The 17,782-nt window shown below is 44.4% G+C and overlaps 1 protein-coding gene across 15 annotated transcripts in view; it reads right to left on the bottom strand.

The window, feature by feature from the left end:
* The window catches only part of NRXN3 (neurexin 3), a 912,175-nt gene that overhangs the window by 346,352 nt on the left and 548,041 nt on the right, over positions 1-17,782 (bottom strand). For 10 of the 15 annotated variants that reach the window (XM_041425355.1, XM_041425440.1, XM_041425614.1 and 7 more), the window contains exon 1: positions 8,132-8,489. The exons of the other annotated variants lie outside the window; for them this stretch is intronic. In XM_041425355.1, coding sequence (XP_041281289.1) covers positions 8,132-8,375 — 244 coding nt within the window. In that variant the 5' untranslated portion in view covers positions 8,376-8,489. Of the gene's footprint in view, positions 1-8,131; positions 8,490-17,782 lie in introns of those variants that run through there. 15 annotated transcript variants of the gene reach the window in all.

The raw sequence follows: 17,782 nt of genomic DNA, 5'->3' as shown, positions 1-17,782 counted from the left end.
AAAGGAAAGAGAGAAATGTCAGGTTTCAACCTACTGTTTCCACTTTCATTTCACCAGATACTAAAAGTCCAACAGTGCTTGTAAGAAAGAAAACATGCCTATATGTTTGCAAGCTCCAAGAGTCTTTGGAGTGAAACTGTCCCACATGATCACCATAACTCAGGAAGTTATGGTGATCAGTTACAAAAGATAAAGGCTTTAATGCAATAAACACAGGAATTCCTACATGTTAATTCAGACAGTGCGAATCTTTCCAGAGTAGAAGCCAAGTAGAGATGCTGGGAGAACCCACTTTCTATGTGTAGTCCAGTCAATGTAATGACCAAATAAAATTAATCAGGTCCTTCTTTTTTTCTCCTTTTTTCTATTTTTTTAAAATTCTGTTACTCAGAAACACTTGAATTTCTTCAACAATTTCAGATCGATTGTATATTTTATGTGTTCCCTCCCTTAACCACGATGTATTTGACTTCCCAACACTACTCCATACAATTTCCATACTCTGCTGCTTTGTCCTCATGCTCATGGTTGAAGTCTTTATCAGAAGAGGAGGACTTCTGTGCACTGAAACATTGGTAGCTGAGACAGCAAACACACAGAATCAGCTGGACAGAAATATTTCCAGACATTACCCCTGTAAAGTCTCCACTGGCTGGAGTTATTAAGCAAACCACCTGGAGCAGGAGCAGCAGGCTTCTGTAACTGCAAGATCCAGCCATGACAGGAAGCCATGAAAACCCTCACTGGGCAGTGCAGCAGATGAGAAAGGAAACAAAGGGTTCACCAAACATGTTCAGAAAGTCAGTTCTTGTCATGCAGCATGATGTTAAAGATTAAACTTTTTTGAAAAATATCCAAACTTCACCTCCCTGCCCCTTCCAATAATTTGATCTTCTTAATTTAGAGTAATAATCTTCCAATAATTTGATCTGATTAATGCAGACTAAAAATCTTCCAGTAATTTGACCTGATTAATATGCTGAATTTATTCGAAATTCAAAATCAAGTTCCAAAGATAGCATAGAAACTGATTCCCTCTGAAGTTATTAAATGGAGCCTGGACTGCTGACTTCCTGAGCCCCTTGGAAAACAGTCTTCCCTCACTCTTTACCACGTGGTATTCACAGAATAAGTAAAGGATCTTTTTTTAGCAATGTTTTTACATCTTTCTGATTCATTCACCCTCTTCCTTGATCTTCTGCAGACACAAGACCCTCTGTAGATTGTAAAATACTTCCCCTTCTTCTGCCTTCCATCATCAAGAATGCAAAAAGATGAAAGATGCAAAACTAAGAGATTATAAAGTAAACTTTAGCACTGAATCAATTTAGTAATGTCCTTTATGAGCCCCACTATTCATGCTTCACAACCACTATAGCTCACACTAATTTCATTTTCATCATAATACACCACACAGAAAAGCAACCTAAATATACATCCCCAGATATAAAGCGTATAATCTGTAAACTACAGGAACAGGCAGATCATTTCCATTAGTTTCTTATATAGCAAAAACCACAATTTACACCCAAAGCATATAATTATATTCAAATTCTAAAAGACAGTTTCGGAAGTACTTTAAATTCATAGTTTGGGGGAAAGTCACTCAGGGATATAAGTAGTTGTTTTAATGTGCAAAAACAACACACACACAGAATGCAAGAGAAGTAATAGGCAAGAGTGGTGAGAGAGCCATGGTGAATCACATGTTCCTTGTTCCAGCAGCTCCCTGGAGTTTGGCATAGCCAGTACTCTGCCAAAACGCTCTCCTGCTCCTTCAGAAACAACAGTGCTAGGATTTGGCACTAGAGCCTGTCCAGGCTTTAAAGCCATAAGGGCTTTAAACACTACTAGGATCTATGTTCAGAATTTGAAGGTGTCTTGCTTGTCCTTCAAGAAGAGATACAAGCAGGCTGCTCTTTTAAGGTTCTCTGACATCTAAAGCCCAAGAGGACTACTGGAGTTTCATTCATTTGTATAGCTCCCTGCCAGGGATCTCAAAGCACACACATGCACCGGAACTGCTCACCTCACCTAGGTGAAAAAATGGTTTTCTCTGAATTTCACAGATGAGGAAAACAAGCCAGAAAGTAAAGTAATGTCTTGTCAAGGTTGTACAACAAATCAGAGCCATCAGTCAACTATGTGTTGTCTTGTGTAAGAGGTTACACGGAAGACATGAAAACCATTTTTTTTTTTTTCTGCTAGTACAAATGACCTTTCATAGTTATCGAAGACCATCAGGACAGCAAGTGCAAAAACAAACAAAATAAACAACCACCAACCACAAAAAAAAAAAAAAAAAAAAAAAAAAAAAAAAAGAAGAAGAAAACAAGGCAGACAATCAGCACAGGACTGTCATCCTGGGCAACTACACAGAGAGCTGGTCTTGTTAAAGCACAGCACATGGAAAAGAAAAAAACCAGAATGGTCATCCTTTGCACTTCTCAGACAAAACTTTTACTCCCACTTAGAAGCTCCAGCTCTTTATTCCGTTACCTTCTGTATGACAAACCACAGAACTTCCCACCACCAGCTGGAGACTATTATGTTCTTGTCAGTATTGCCACATTACATGACCTAGGTGCATTTTCCTCTTTCTAGTGAGTTGTGTAAGGAATTTGGAGCTCCCAACAGCACAGTATATAATAATCCAGTGGCTGTCATAATACTGTTCAAGCATAAATTTTCATGCCATTGCAAAGGCAGAGAAAGAAAAAGAAAACAAGAAAAACTAGCCAGAATTACTAAGAAAAGAATTGTATATTTTTAAATGCAGAAATATTATAAAAGGTAACATTCTCATTCTGCAGTATCGTGACTACATAGCTGATGTCACATAACCATATATTCTTTACAACATCAATACCTATACAAAGCATACAGCAGGATCCTTCATCTGTCTTTGAAATGTAGTCACCTTTGCAGCAGAATGTGGCAGTTGCTTGAAAAGCCAGGGTTGTACTATGCAAAAGCAGAAACAATAAAGAAAAGAAACCTTTCTCCAGTCTAAATTGCAAAGGAAATACAAGGAGGAAGAAAGCCATGATCTAACTCTGACTAGGACTAGCATTCCCCCTTTTGCAAAATGTGCTGTGAGATACTGAGCAAGCATAACATTGTTTTCAGAGGAGGCTTTTTTCCACATCTTAAGAGACTATACCTTCAGCAGTATAGGTCTGACCAATGTTTCAAACAGCACAGAGACATATATTAAATAAGACTGACAGGGTTCAATGAGTAAGTTTCTCATGTTCCAGATCTCATAAGATCATTGTGATCTCCTAAGAACAAGTACCTGGTGAGCAGAGTTTAACATCAGTTTTGGAGATCAATGCAAACTACTCCAAGTTGACAACAGTTAACACAGTGCACGGAATGAGAAGTCAAAGCACCTGATCAGAAATTGTTTAATAGAAAAGCAGGCAAAGGATAAGTCAAATAGCAACCTCATTTTGAAGAAACAGCCTTTGTACATACCAGATTTTTTTCCATATTCAACTACTGAAAACTGTGCTTTCTCAGAAAAGCTACAGAGTCAGCACAGGGAGGGAAAAGCCCAGCTATGATCACTTAAAACACCAAGTGAGTCAGTTTGGATGCTTTGATTTCTGGATAGCTAGCTTGAGATAATTTAAGGAGATTTCCTTTAAAAATAATTAATCATTGTTAACATCTCTGCAGAAGGGAATGTAAACATTCGGGCATACACCAGCACTGATCTTTACCAAAAAATTAGGCTTCATTGTTGATATGAGAATAAAGACAAGCCACAGAAACTAGACAGACTACTAGCTTTTCACCTTTGCAGAACTTAATTGCAGCCTTAATTTCAGCTCTGAATGAAGTTAATTTTGCTGGATCACTGACTGCTTTGTACAGAGCGTTTTTTTCCATTTTGTTAAAGCTACCAATCTTTGCTCAAAGTAATCTCCTGGTGAAGGAGGAATGGGAAAGGTCCTGCTTTGTACTGGGGAATGGGCAGTGCCAAGGATGGAGAATCTGTTTCCTATCATAAAGAAAAGGCTGGACTGCAAGAACACAGCATCTTGAGATGAGGAATAGGTCACACTGGAGGAGCAGCAAGGACATACGTATTTTAAAAAGGGTACACTGCTAGAGCTGTGTGTGGCAATCTTTGACACGGGTTTGCAGAATACCTGCCTATCTTATGCAAACAGCCTCTTGATTTGTCCAAGCATTCGCTCTTATTTGCTAATTTTACAAAAGATTTAAGAGAAGGAAATGCTTCATATAAATAACAGAATGTCTAAGAATTTATTCAGGCCTGAGAGTTATAGCCACAAGATCTGGTGATTGCTCACTACCAGTCCTCACAACAGACCTACACTTTTTCCTATGACTAGTGCAACAGCCCAGGCTAGTCTAGGCCCCACAAAGTAAAAATGAAGAGAAACTATCCCTTGCCCACCACTGCTCCCATAGCTGCAGAGCAGTCCCTGCAGGCAGGGGCAATCAAGGCATCACACATCTCCTCTGAGCACCCCTGCTCCACAGCCATTAAGGGCAGCTAGAGAACAAACAGCCAGAGGAGAAAAAGAGAAAGTAAATTAATTAATTCATCACTGAGACCAAACACACACAAAATCCCTTCATTTTATCTGTCAACCAGAGGCACACATTATTCATCAGCTGAGGACACGAGGATGTGGAAAGAGGGGCTGTGAAGTCACTGCTGCAGGCTCTGGTAAAGCAGCTGATCCAGCACAGTGCTAAATAGCCCAGGGGAGACAGGAAGATTCAGCACATGTGAAATTTCAATAAACACAGCCCCAACTTTGTTCCTCCCTCTGATTCACAAGCCCCTAGTGAAACAAAAAGGAATCAAGGGTTTCCCTTCCTATTATTCAGGGATAAAGATACTGCTAGTCTAGGAAGGTCCTCACATAGAAAAAACTATTCTAACTTGCTCAAATCCCCTTCCTGGCCAGGCTCACTCCTCTGCTGACAAGGAGGTAAACCTGTTAGAAAGACTTTCTCCTTGAGAAGATGCGCTGTGCCAAGTTTTGCATTTGCAGGTTGCAGCCCAACTACCGTGAAGCACCAGCCCGGTGATTTCAGAATTAACTCCTGTAACACCAGCACAGTAGCGACTGCCAGATCTGGGTCTGGTCCTGCTCAAGGTAAGCCACAAGAAGGTACTCCACAGATTTTAATGGAGCACTAAGACACAGGCTCCAAACAAGCGCTCACTGTTCATGAGACATTTATTTTTCCTCTATGCTAGATATTAATTTGCTTTCAATCTTCAAACAGATTGAAATCCACTGGGATGCAGGAGAAAAAAGGATAATATGTTTAAATACAAGACTGAGTCCCAGTGGTCAGCACTGTGGGGCTGGAAGACAACACAGCAGGGTGGCCACAATTCTGATCTGATTCCTTCCAAAACCAGTATTAATGTAGCCACCAAGCAAGGCAGCAGTCAGAATGAATTTTTTATTTCTCCATGGAAAAAACAAATAATCAAAATCCCAGGAAACACATGGAGTGCACAGCTTCCTTGGAATCTGACTCCTCAATGCTGTTACAGATCCAGGTTCCAAGGGCCTCTGTTGTGCAACAGTGAAGGAACACACAAAAATAAACCATGCATGCTTCCAAGACCAGCTGTCTCTGTGGTTTCTTCTTCCTCTCTCTCTCAATCTCTCTCTCTCTGTTCACCCCATTCACCCCCTTTTTCATGGCAAAAGGAGATTTTTATTACAGCTTTGCAACAAGGCATGATGAGGAAACAAGAAAAAAAAAAATTGCACCAAAAAAAAACCCACAAACAAACCAAAAAAAAACCAAAAAAAAAATCAAACAAAACCAAAACCAAAACAACCTCACACTGACTTATACATTATCCTGAGCTCCCTGAGTTCTCTATTTCCCTTGATTCCTTTCTGCAATAGGGACACCAAAAAAATGCCTGTTTCTCACTGAAGTTGATAACTGCTTTTGATCCTAACTCTTAAATGAGGCTTTGCTTGACTTTCAGGGCAGATGGAAAAGCCATCAAGGAGAAAAGAGCTATCATTTCTTGACTAGGAAACATACCGTAGACTCTCAAACAGACTAATGCGTGACTTTAAAGCAAAGCCAAACGCTATCACATTTTGTGACATCCTTCTCTCCTTTCCTCACAAGTGACCTACAAGCCAGACTGCTATCCCCTTTCATCACAGAACTAAGCTACAGAAGCTGGGGTGTTGAAAACCTTTTGGGGCAGTGACTGGCTGATCCCTCAGATTTCTTGCTTTAGCACAACAGGGACTCTCTCACATGGTCCTCAAGCATTGCTGCAAATAACAGGGCTCCTGCTGCTAGTGATTAATAACCCATAACTGAGTTTCACATGGGTGGTGCTTAACAGATGGTCTTGATGTCTGGCATGGCATTGATTCCCTTCCCATGTTGGGCCTGAATGTTTCTCTTGCATTTTAGGATGGATGTGAACTTTGGAGCAGAAGTGGGAGTTTGATAGGCTAAAAGGATAGTACCACTTGTGTCTGCAGAAATGGCTGAACACCTCCCACTCAACCTACTGCACCCAGTGCCACTTCAGTCCTGAGCCCTCATCTCTGCAGCACAGTGCTATTCTGCAGTGCCCTGGGCTCCCCCTCCCGCACTGCCAGAGCATCGAAGAGCTACCTTGCAGAGTTCCCTGTCACCCTCTCCCAATGCCCTCCAGCAGCTCTGCCAGAGCACCTCCTGCTAGCACAGCCCTGCTCCACTGGTGCTCAGCTGTGACCTGCAGCATCTGCCTCCTGGCTGTGTTCCTGAGCCCTTTCCTCTCCAATGCGCCTTGGCTCAGACCTGCACTACTGAGCTTCTTCTACAGCTCTGCCAGCGTGCCTAGAGATTTCATTGGAGGTCCATTCATTGCTGTGCCATTTGAACCCTTCAGACTGCTCTGCTGGTCGTCTGAGCACTTATCTGGAGCGCTCCAGGTTTCAATATCCTCGTAACCCTAACACAGCCCTGCCAGCCCTGCCAGATCCTTAAAGTCTCTGCTGCAGCCATGTCATGCGGCACCAACTGTGCCGGGGTCTTCCTTCCTTCCCTTCCCTCTCCTTCAAAGCGTTCCTATGCCTCATTTCTGATACTGGTTCTTCTGGCCCTGCACAAATGTGAATCTCTAGGTCAATACACCTATGATGGAAGGCCAGACCTGACCGTGACCTGCAGCCCTGGAAGGAAAGGGCCAGGCCTTGGCCTGCTTCTCCCAGCTGGTATGACTGAAAACAGAATCTAAGGGACTAGGACAGCAGACAGGAGAAGGTGGAGATGAGGAAAAGCCCCCATGTCAGACAGGCCTAGGCCAACTTCTGTCAGGGTGGGGAGACTTGAGAGAGCTGGTTAAGAGGCTGTGTAGGTCCAGCATTGCTCAGCATTTCAGGGGCATGATGCTGGCCCTCTCTCTCTCTCTCTCTCTTGGCATCTCCCAGACACCCTCTTCCCCTTCTCCCTTGCTGCCAGAGTGAAAACCAACTCCCTATTATTTCCTGCCCCAGGGTTTCCCAGGAAGACACTAACAGATACCAAGCAGGAAGCAAGGAGCAGGAATGAGACCTCGCCTTTTCCTTTGTACGCCCCTTTCTATCCTCACCCAGGAAGGCTGCGAGTGCACAGGCAGGGGAGGAGCGGCGGCGGCAATTCCCCAAGCTCCCGGCTGGCCCTCCCGCAGCTGGGCCACCGGGAAATAAGGGTGGCCGGCGGGGAAGATGCGCTGCTGCAATGACCATGTCAGCCGCTACAAGGGAGGCTGATTCCCCGTCGCAGGATCCCAGCGGGACAGCAGCGGATGCCCTTCCGCCGTCCCGAGCTGTTCGGCGCTGCCGTCTGACACGGAGCGACCCGAGCCCGTCCCGGCCCCCACCCTCCGTCCTGCTGGACCACACCGGCCGGGGAAGTTGGCTCTCGAAGCGGTGCGTCCCTAGCCCTAGGCTCGGCTCGGCTCGGCTCGGGGGCAGGGGAGGAGTGGAGGGTTAATGGGGAGGGGGCAGAAATATGAGGGGCAGGGAGGACCCCCCTCCCCCGGAGACACAGCCATCGTCCCTGCTCCCCCTCTGCTGCTCCAACTGCACTGCAAAAAGGTTAGAAAGAAACAAGAGTGGGAACCCACCGTGTCCTCCTCGGAGGGAGACAGGGGAGCGGTAGATAGAGATAGGCACAGAGTGGTGCTTGCTGCCGTGGAAGTGATGCTCATACTGAGCCTGAGAAACAGACGAGGAAGAGGAGGCAGAAGAAGCCACGTTAGAGGAACTCCACACAGAGCTGACGATACATCCCCAAAAGAGGGAGCACATCCACAGGGTCCAGGCGGGGCGGCGTCCCGGGCAAATGCTGGGGTCTATTCTCAGGTGCATGGTCAAGGCACAAGACACCTACAGACGGGCAGTCTGAATTCCAGCCAGGGAGAGAGAATAACGTTCATGATGCCAGGGGACCCATGCTAGCAGACAGGAGAGTCGCTTCCGAGGCTCTAGGGGTGTGCGTGTGTGCTCAAGAAGAAAAGACAGTGTGTGTGCGAGAGCGAGTGCTGGCAGGGAAGGGGAGGGATGGGGGAAGGTTAGTAACCACACAGAGACGAATAAAACGCGCCGTTTCCCAGGGCTGGATCTACTGTGGCAGGAACCCCGCGGCCGTACCGAGCCTCCAGGAGTGCACAGGAAAACCGCACATGTCCGCACGAGGGTCCTGTTCAGGTTCCTCCGGGATCACGGGGTCCTTGAGGACTTTTCCCTGCCTGCGATCCCTGTCTCTCACTTTGCTGAGAGGGACTATTAAAAACGAAAAAGAAGAAATAAGCCAGGGACCCCAGGTAAATTTTAGATTTCTTTTTTTTTTTAATCCCAATTCCGGGGGGTTTCTCTTGCTTCTCCACTAGCAAGTGTTGCAATGCAGAACTGCTAGGACACGCACACGCGCGCACACATACACACACACACACACACACACACACACACACAGAGCGATCTAGATTGTCATCCTTCTTCCACCGAATCCAGGCGACCGAGGGCTCAAGCCGATTAACCCTGCGCAGCCGTCGAGCGCATCGCCAGGTCTTTCCGGGCCGGCGGGCGGGCGCGCTGGAGCAGCCGGGGCGGGCGGCGCGGTCCGGGCGCGGAGAGAGCGGAGCCGGGCTGGCTGCGGGCGGCCGGCGCCAAGTGCGGGCAACTCGGCGGCGCAGGTGAAGCGCAGCCGGGGCGGCCGGGGAAGCGGCTCCGCCAATGGGCGAGCCGCATGCAAATGTCCCGGCGCCGGCGAGCCAATGGGAGCTGAGGTAGCGCTGCGCAGAGGGTCCGGCCGGCTCCGGGGAGAGGCGGGGTCGGGGCGCGACACCGCCCCCGCCATTCATGCGCTCGTGCGGTCCCGCGCGCCCCCGGCCTCCGGGAACGCCCGGCTGCGGAGCCGCCCACGGGAACCGGAGCCCGGCGAACGCCGCCTGCTCTGGCGGCCCCCGGCCAAACGCAACCAGCCCCTCCGTGCGGCGACGGGACCTCCTCCCGAGCCGCCGTCCCGCTGCGCCTCGGGGGCAGCCGGCGCGGGGAGCCCTCGGCCGCGGCGCGGGAATGGTTGCGCTGAAGTGACACCGTCCCCACCGCGCCGCTCTGTCCCAGGGCTCGTCCTGCGGCCGCCCCTGCTCAGGAGCAAACGAAGAGCCAGCAATGATCGCGCACTTTAAAACTCCATACGGCTCTTAGAAATTTTTTTTTTTTTAAGGCTCCTGCAACAATAGGTGTAGTCCAAGCAGGTGTACCTGCGCTTAATTCTCAGAGACTGAGGAATGCAGCCGGAGTTTGCAGCCCATAAATTAATAAACAAATGCAGTAGCTTTATCTAGTAATTTACTGCCTATCAATTTACATGGCAAAAATCCTCAGCCACACTGGGGAAGGCAAGCACCTTCACACCAAGGAGTGAAGTGACTTACACAAGATCACTCAGGGAGTAAATAAGGAGCTTTAGAAAAGGAGCCAGCCAGCCCCAGGACTCACCTGGCACTGCACTGCCTCCTTCCCTTTCATTTATTCATGCAAACGAATAAATTGTTTATGACTGTAAGTTTTCTTGTTTTCCCCTCTAGACCCGTGTTTGTAGGTGTGCACGCATGCGCCTCTGAAACCTGCTGCTTGACTCGAGTATTTCCCTAACTCTGAGGTGCAGCATTCTCAGTCATTGATCTCAATTTGGTACAACGTGTCAGTAACTTGCAATGATCAGCCTGAGTTGCACACCTCAGTTGCACACCTAATACTATTAGTTGAGCCTGATATGCTTGTAATTTATTTTCTAATAACTTAGAGTATAAGTGATCTAAATCAGGGGCTAAAGCATCCAGAAATGCTTTGCTGTTTTGCTGGGTTTAATCAGTGATTGTGAAAAGCAAGAATATGATCTTCACATTTATCTAACATCTGCCACCTAAGAATCTCAGAGTGCTTTAAAATCTTCTATTAATGAAGCCATTCAACAGCTTTAGGTATTACTTTGCCATTCTGTAGATAAGGAAACAGGCTCAGTCATGTTGAGCCAGTGAGTGACTGATAGACATGGGAACTGAACAGACACTGAGATTCTCCCTCTCAAGCAGTACATGCTGTTATTATAAACTATTTGACTGATTTGATGGCCATTTGCTAGCCTTAAAGCGTGAATATCAGCTTTCCTGACAATGGGACACACAGGTGGAGACAGTACTCAGTAACCTGTAGTGCAGGTGCCTCCCGGATGGCAAGTTTGCAGTGCCACAGAGGGGACAGAGCAGTTTTTTTCTGTGCAAGACAACTTTTCCTGGCCTTGAGTTTGGTTGACTAAACTGAGGTTGCTGCCATATATGTGGTGGGATTCCCAGAAGGATGCTGTCATTGTGGGAAAGAAGTTCCCTGCTGCTAAGTACTTGGGGGAAGGGGGAAATATAACCTGCCATAAGACACTTGAAGGGTTGCTGACCCATGAGTCAGCACCCTTGAATCCCTCATCACAGAAGTCCTAATTTTCACACAGTACAAAGTACTCTGAAAAATTTATTGTGTAGTTAAGCTGTAGGGAGCCTGATTTAGGGGAAGAGAAGGACATGTATTAAATACACATCACTGAGTAGCTGATTTGTAAAATATAGGAAATCTCAATGAGTTTCAGACCCAGATAATTCTAACCAATGCAACAAAGATCTGCCTCCCATCATTTTACTTTCTGTTTTCTCTGGCTACAGCATTACAAAAAGGACAGAATGTATCACACATTACAGGATCAGTCAAAGGAGCTACAGGTTTAAACATTGAGGACTCAATGCTGCTTTTTCAGGAGGTGGGGGTGGAAAATTCATTAATTTATGTGGAAAATATATATGCTTTAGAAAGTGCAATTCTAGAGATAAGAGCAGGGGAACTGCATGGATAAACTCCTTGCCCCTGTCCTGCAACTATTTGCCGTGTTACAGAAAGAGAACAAAACAGAAGAGGTTGTTTCTTTGCTAAACTGTGGTAGCATCCTTCAGCTTTTAATTTCCTTTTAACAGTCCAACAGGCCACATCCTCTTCTCCATACTCAATCCCCTGTTCATGCTGGCCACCTTGCTCTTGGCTTGCTGTGGGAGGCAGAGCCTTCAATGGACAAAAAATTGCCAAGTTCTAAAACAAATCACTGATCCTTTTCCTCATTCAGTCTGCCACCAATCCTTCCCCACATACAGAGGTACCACCTTAGGTGCTGGTAGGACATACAAAGGTGAGCATCACTTCAGATTGCCCTGGCCAGTGACATGCCTGGACAGTCCATGAACAGGAGAAACAGAGTGGCTGTGTATTGGCCCTCTGATGGGGATTAGCTCTACATTCTGCCTACCGGGATTAGCTCTACATTCTGCCTACCAACCTTCCTTAGCTGGAAACCAGTGGGTAAACTGCCTTAGGCAAAAATGAGAAGGGCCAAGAAAACCAAACTCTACAAGTACACCATAAAAATAAATAATGAAAAAAACCCCGAAAACCTGTGAAGCTAGCTATAAATACATCATAGAAGTCTGGCGACACCTTAAAGTACTGGAACTTCACTCTGCCTTGCTTTATGAGATGTCAGTGGATGTATTTATTGCTCTGTAGTTCACAGGTGACTCATTTATTTAGGAGCACCACTGCAGCAAAAGGGCAGATTTCAATTGCAGTTTTCCTCTTAGGTGGCAAGGGGAAGTTTATAGTCCGAAGTGATGTTTCAACATTATTCCCATTAGATTTACTTCAGAAGAGGGTGGCTTTGTTGTATTCATATTAGTTTATTTGATATGGGTAAACTTGGAGTCTTTCTAAATGCTCTTGTGTCTTCAGAACCAGGATGAAATCCCCTAAAGGATAATGCTTTCCATGATATGTTGCTCCCTACAGATATGAGAAAAGTCTTTTTCCTACAAAGCTCTTTCTTCTACTATAAGAGCAGAGGGCCACGATAATCCACAGAAATGAGAAATAATAAAGCAAATTTTTCTGAGTTTTAGAATTCCAGAAAGAGGCCCAGGAAGAGCTTGTACCCCACCTTATTTAAAGGAGCAAGTACAACTTTCCCTATATTTCCTATTAAATCATAGCTGTTAACTACTTTGCTGCACTCAGAACTAAAAATCAGTGCTGCTGTAAAATCACAGATCTTTTAAAGTGGATCCAATGGGGAAACTCGATTAGCATTTATCAGTAGAGGGTGCCTGCCAGAGAGAGGACAGCTTTGCCTCCACCAGTAGAAGCTAACGAGGTACAGTGTTAGTCAGTGCTTTGGTACATAATAAGGTTAAGAGAATAAAGTCAGCTAGAACAGCCTGGCACCCAGAAACTTTTGCCAGACTGAACTGCTTCTCTCAAGGTTCAAAACAGTTCCATTATTTTTTTAATGCACTTTTCCAAAAACAAGGAGGGCAAAAACATGTCATACATATGATGTTAAAACACAGTTTTAAATAAACTAAACTAAAATAAACCAGAGGGAATTGCATGCTGTAGAGAGCTTAGGACTGGCATATAGACACCTTTGTCTTTAGCAAGCTACTTCAAATTCTGCTGACAACAGCAACAACCAAAAATCTGGTAAATTCCTCAGCACTGCTGGCAGAATTAACTGTTGTGAGACTAGTCCCTGGTGCCCTACTGTCCTTGTCATCACTGTCTCTCTGCAGGCAGCCTCAAGAGGCAGGACTGAGCAGCACCAAAAGATTATCAGTGTCTGCTCATCCAGAGCCAAAGGGGAGGGTTGCTCCAGGACAGGGCTGAAAAGTACGCACACAGCTGCTGTTATGCAGTACTTTTTCTTGTGTGCAGTACTTTTTTGCATATAACCAAGTTGCTGCAGTCTCTGAAGTTCTCAGTTTTATTCTGTATCTGGAAAAAAAAAAATAAAAGAGCAACTTTTTCTCAAGGCTTCTGTGCTTTCCTTTAAAAACCGGTAAGTCCAGTTACCCACAGATGTTGAGGCATATGCCTTACATGTTACCAGTAACAAAGGGCGGGTATTCTCTTTTCTGCTCAGCTCCAAGGGACCACAGATTGCCAAAAGCAACTAATATAGAAGCTTTAGAGCCTAGTTTTGTTCTCATTTATGTCAGGGTGAATAAACTTAACAGAGCCAATAGATTGACATCAGTGAAGGGAAATCTGACCCTTGGTGTTAATTTGTGAGAAGAAAAATGCAAGTTGATTACAACCAGGTAGTCTGGGCTAGCAGTAAGTTAGCCAAAAGCGATGATAACCACTGAGACACAGATTCAGTTCTATCAAACATCCAATTTAAGGGTCAAAAAATCTTGTAAAGTTCAGACTTTCTGGCACACCTAGAGTTCTACTTCGGTGGAAACAAGCAAGAAACATGGCATGGGCACACAAATACAGCAACAAATTTCTTTTTGATAAGTGCTAATCAACTAGAATTGGGAAAGAGGCAATGTCAGAATTTGCTAATGCAAACTGACAATAACATGTTAAAATTGCCTGTTTGCTGGATAATGTGTAAAGAATGATCCACTGTACTCAGCACTATGCAAACTAACACAAGCTGAGAGTCCCTTCCCTGGAGAGATTACAGACTTGCTGGAAAGGCATGAGCCAACATATGTCAGAACAGCTTTATGAGCAAACAGTACCTTTTTTTGGCCAAAGTCTGCTAGTCTGCAAACCTATGAGAATGGAAGGCACTGGCAATAATGCCTTGACACAGGAGTGTCTGGTCCATGCTTTCAGCCCTGAGCATGGGAGTTCTTCACTCCCTCATCCCTGGGAATTCTCTTTCACAGAATGTGCTGCAGAGATACCCCTAAACACCTGCAAGCATCCATCTCTCCTAAAGCTGCCTCAAAAATTAGGACAAAATGCTTCCCACACCTCAGACTTCTACCAGATCAGCAATTATGAATGGGATTTATGTTAAATAAAGGATGCTCAAGTTTCAGTCATCATAAGGAGGTTGTGTTATTCAAGTACCAACTCTCTCCCCCCCACTTCTTTCTCACCAACACTTCAGTCCCTGCCTCTGAGGTACTTTATCACAGTGGGCTAAGCAGGCTCTAGTCTGCCCTTCAGCCATGTGCTGACAGGCAGACTCTCATCTCACAAGAGAAAACCGATCTTCTGTGGCTGCAGAGCTTTTTCCTCCAAGAAGATTGGAACTGCATCTATCTCATATTCTCAGTAAAAGCTGGGCTCAATGGCAGCTGTTCAAAGCTTTTCAGGCAGAGAAACAGAACCTGCTTGGACTTCTTGTATCCCTTTCAGCAATATGACTTTTTATCAAAGGTTTGTTCAGGCTCAGAAAGATTCTAGAAACTAAAAGACTAGCCGAGTTTGAAAAAATCAGAATTGCCCACTGCTTGACCTTAGATAATTATTGAATTACCAATGAAGAAAAAGAGCCCAATAGTTTAATTTTCTGATGTTTCTTTCACAGAATTTACACTTCCACTACCTAAGTTTCACTAGTATATCAGCGTAAAATGGTAGTGACCTGTAGAACTGATTTCCATCATTCATAACAGCCCTCTCTTACATATCTGTGATTAGCCTGATTTTATGTTAAGCAAAATTCAACTCTAGCCTAACTCCTAGCAACTGATACTATGGATGAATGTGGCTGCTATATTTATGGAAACCAAAAGATATGTGTACCTTCTTCTCCTTATGTTTGGAACTGGTGTTGGCAAGGTGAAGGGGGACAGCCTGTTTCCAGCCTAGGTGTGAACTCTGCCTGGGATAACACACTGCTGTGATCTCTTGCCTTCAGTGACTCTCACAGCAGCAAGAGGTTAGATACACCAGCAGATCACAGATGTTACCTACTGTAATTTTGTCTGTATCTATTCTGCAGATCTAGATTTAGATCTGGAAGGTCTGCAAGCCGTGCCTTACACACTAGGGCAAATATTAGCACTGCAGAACTAACATCTATGTCATGAATTCTTAGTGTGGAACACTAAGCTGTGAAATTATTTTTAAGAGTTCTGAGTTCTAAAATTTAAATAGCACCTGAAAGACTGAAGTAGAAAGACACAGAGATAGATGGAGCTAAAAAACCTGCTAAGATCAATAGGGAACTATTTTAATTTTGCCCATGAAAGCAGAAAGAAGACTTATTTTTCCTTTTGCACTTAAAGAAATCTTGCCTGACACAGAAAGGAAAAGCTGGAAAAACTGTTGCTCCTTTAAACTGACTTCTGTACTAAGGAAAAGTGAGCTCTCCAATATGCACTGTGCACAGGCTCCCCTCTGCTTCTCTTCTCTCTTCCATCTATTATCTTTGCCTAGCTTTTGTCTGTAATCACCTGTTCATCTCACAGCAATAACTTCCAGGTGACTGCTGTTTGCTGTGGTCATCCAGCCACCAACCAACCAAACAAAAAAATTAAAAGCAAAGAAAGACATAGGGGGAAAACCTTTCAATGCTATGAGTGTCTCACCACCTGACAAAGAGTGAACTGATCGCAGTGGCCAAGCCTCCTTGTGTGGTAGCTGCTGGTAGGTGTAATTTCCTAAGATGTATACCTTATCAGAGTGCAGGAGATTAAAAGAAAAAGAAGGTCAGAGCAGCCAAAGCTAAAAATTTGAAGGACAAAAGAAGACCTGTGGGAAACAACTTTTCTGGCTTTTAACCCTGAAAGAGCACATTCTGCATGGTCAGTGTCAAATTACTTATTGGCTAAGGTGTAACAAACAAGAAGCTGTTAGATGGCCTTCTCTGTGCCCAAAGGGGACAGCTGTTTTTACAGGTGGTGCCTGTACTACATGACCTGCACAGGGTAGTACAAGTGTATACAAGTCCAATTGCTCTCAGCCACAGTGGAAATGGACTTTTCCCCTCCAAGTAACTAGGCTCATAATAGACTAGACAGACTGGTACCTTAAGAGGCTGTATTGTCCCTGTCTCCACTAATGCAGTATAAACTTTGCCTACAACACTTTTCCTGATGTCCAGAGTGTAATGAGGAAGAATCAATTCTCTGGAAGCAATATATACCAGTGTTCAACTTTATCAATATTTTTTTTCCTCCTTCTCACAAATCTGCCATAGTAAAAGAAGTCACATGTGACACCTATGAATTACAAATGCATTAATCAGGATATAATTAATCTTAGCTTTCCTTCTGCCCAGGTATAAACATACTAAAATATTGTAACTAACAGCAGTATATAATACATTGCAACACTCTGATGGTATACATACACATCTCACTAAGTATGTGAGCAACATGACCACCAAACAGGCAAACAAGACATAGATATTTGCTCACAGGAGGCATCCAGGCAACAAAAAGTTGAAACAAAGGACAAGATAAGCATAAGGGATGCAAACAGACCGGCATCCTGCTAACACACAAGAAGCATGTCTGGGGAAAAAAAAGCCAGGAGAAGCAGCACTGTTGGCAGTTGAAGATCCCATTTTTGGGAGATCAAAATAGCATTAAAGAATCGAGCACGTAAAGGGTAATTGGATATGGAAGATGACAAGCCAGCATCACTTCCAACTGCTCTCATCCTTCTCTACTTCTCACTTCTTCTGCAGCTAAAGCGACCAAGAACTGTAGCTGTCAGTGCTAAGTGTAGAGAATCAGCTCTGTGGCACTGTATAGTCACAGTTAATTTAGGACATAAATGTTAAAGAATAACAGCTCTGCAGTTTTGTATATAAAGCAATAATTAATGACCATATTTGAGAATTAACCATTGGCATAAAGTGTGTTGCTACTCAATGAGTTCAGTGAAGTTTTGGTTTAAAGCTCAAAACTGGTCTGATTTACTAGTGTTCTGTATGTTCCCTTCCTAGCAACCTGTAATTCCCCAACATACAGATACACACACATTTTCAGTCACAATATTGAGGTGTTATTTCTTCTCTAACATACAAGAAAGATTATTTCCTTCCTCTTTACAGATACTGTTTACATATTTAAAGGCTTCTGCTAGGTCCCTCCTCCCTAGACAAAGGCATTTGCTCTATTGTTCCTTAGAAATCTATGGGGTTAGACTCTGCTCATTACTGTTGGTTTCCTAAAGACTTTTTCAAAGTATCCACATTTTTATTGAAGTGCAGTGTCCCAGACTGGATGCAGTCCTTTAGACAAAGTCTTATGAGCACTGCCTACATAAGAACAATTATGTCATGTATCTTATTGATGATACTTCTGTTTACATTTCTTGTAAGGTGTTTGCCCCTCTTGCACAGAAGGAGAGCTCATATTAGCACCTTGCTAGCTACTCCCAGTTATATATTTTGTAACATGAAAAATACCACTAAGCCCTGGTCC

The sequence above is a fragment of the Onychostruthus taczanowskii genome, unplaced genomic scaffold, assembly GCF_017590055.1.
Source record: "Onychostruthus taczanowskii isolate IOZ18803 unplaced genomic scaffold, ASM1759005v1 scaffold1, whole genome shotgun sequence".
Lineage (NCBI taxonomy): Eukaryota > Metazoa > Chordata > Aves > Passeriformes > Passeridae > Onychostruthus > Onychostruthus taczanowskii.
The sequence above is the reverse complement of the archived record's forward strand: the minus strand, read 5'-3'. Positions and strand labels throughout refer to the sequence as shown.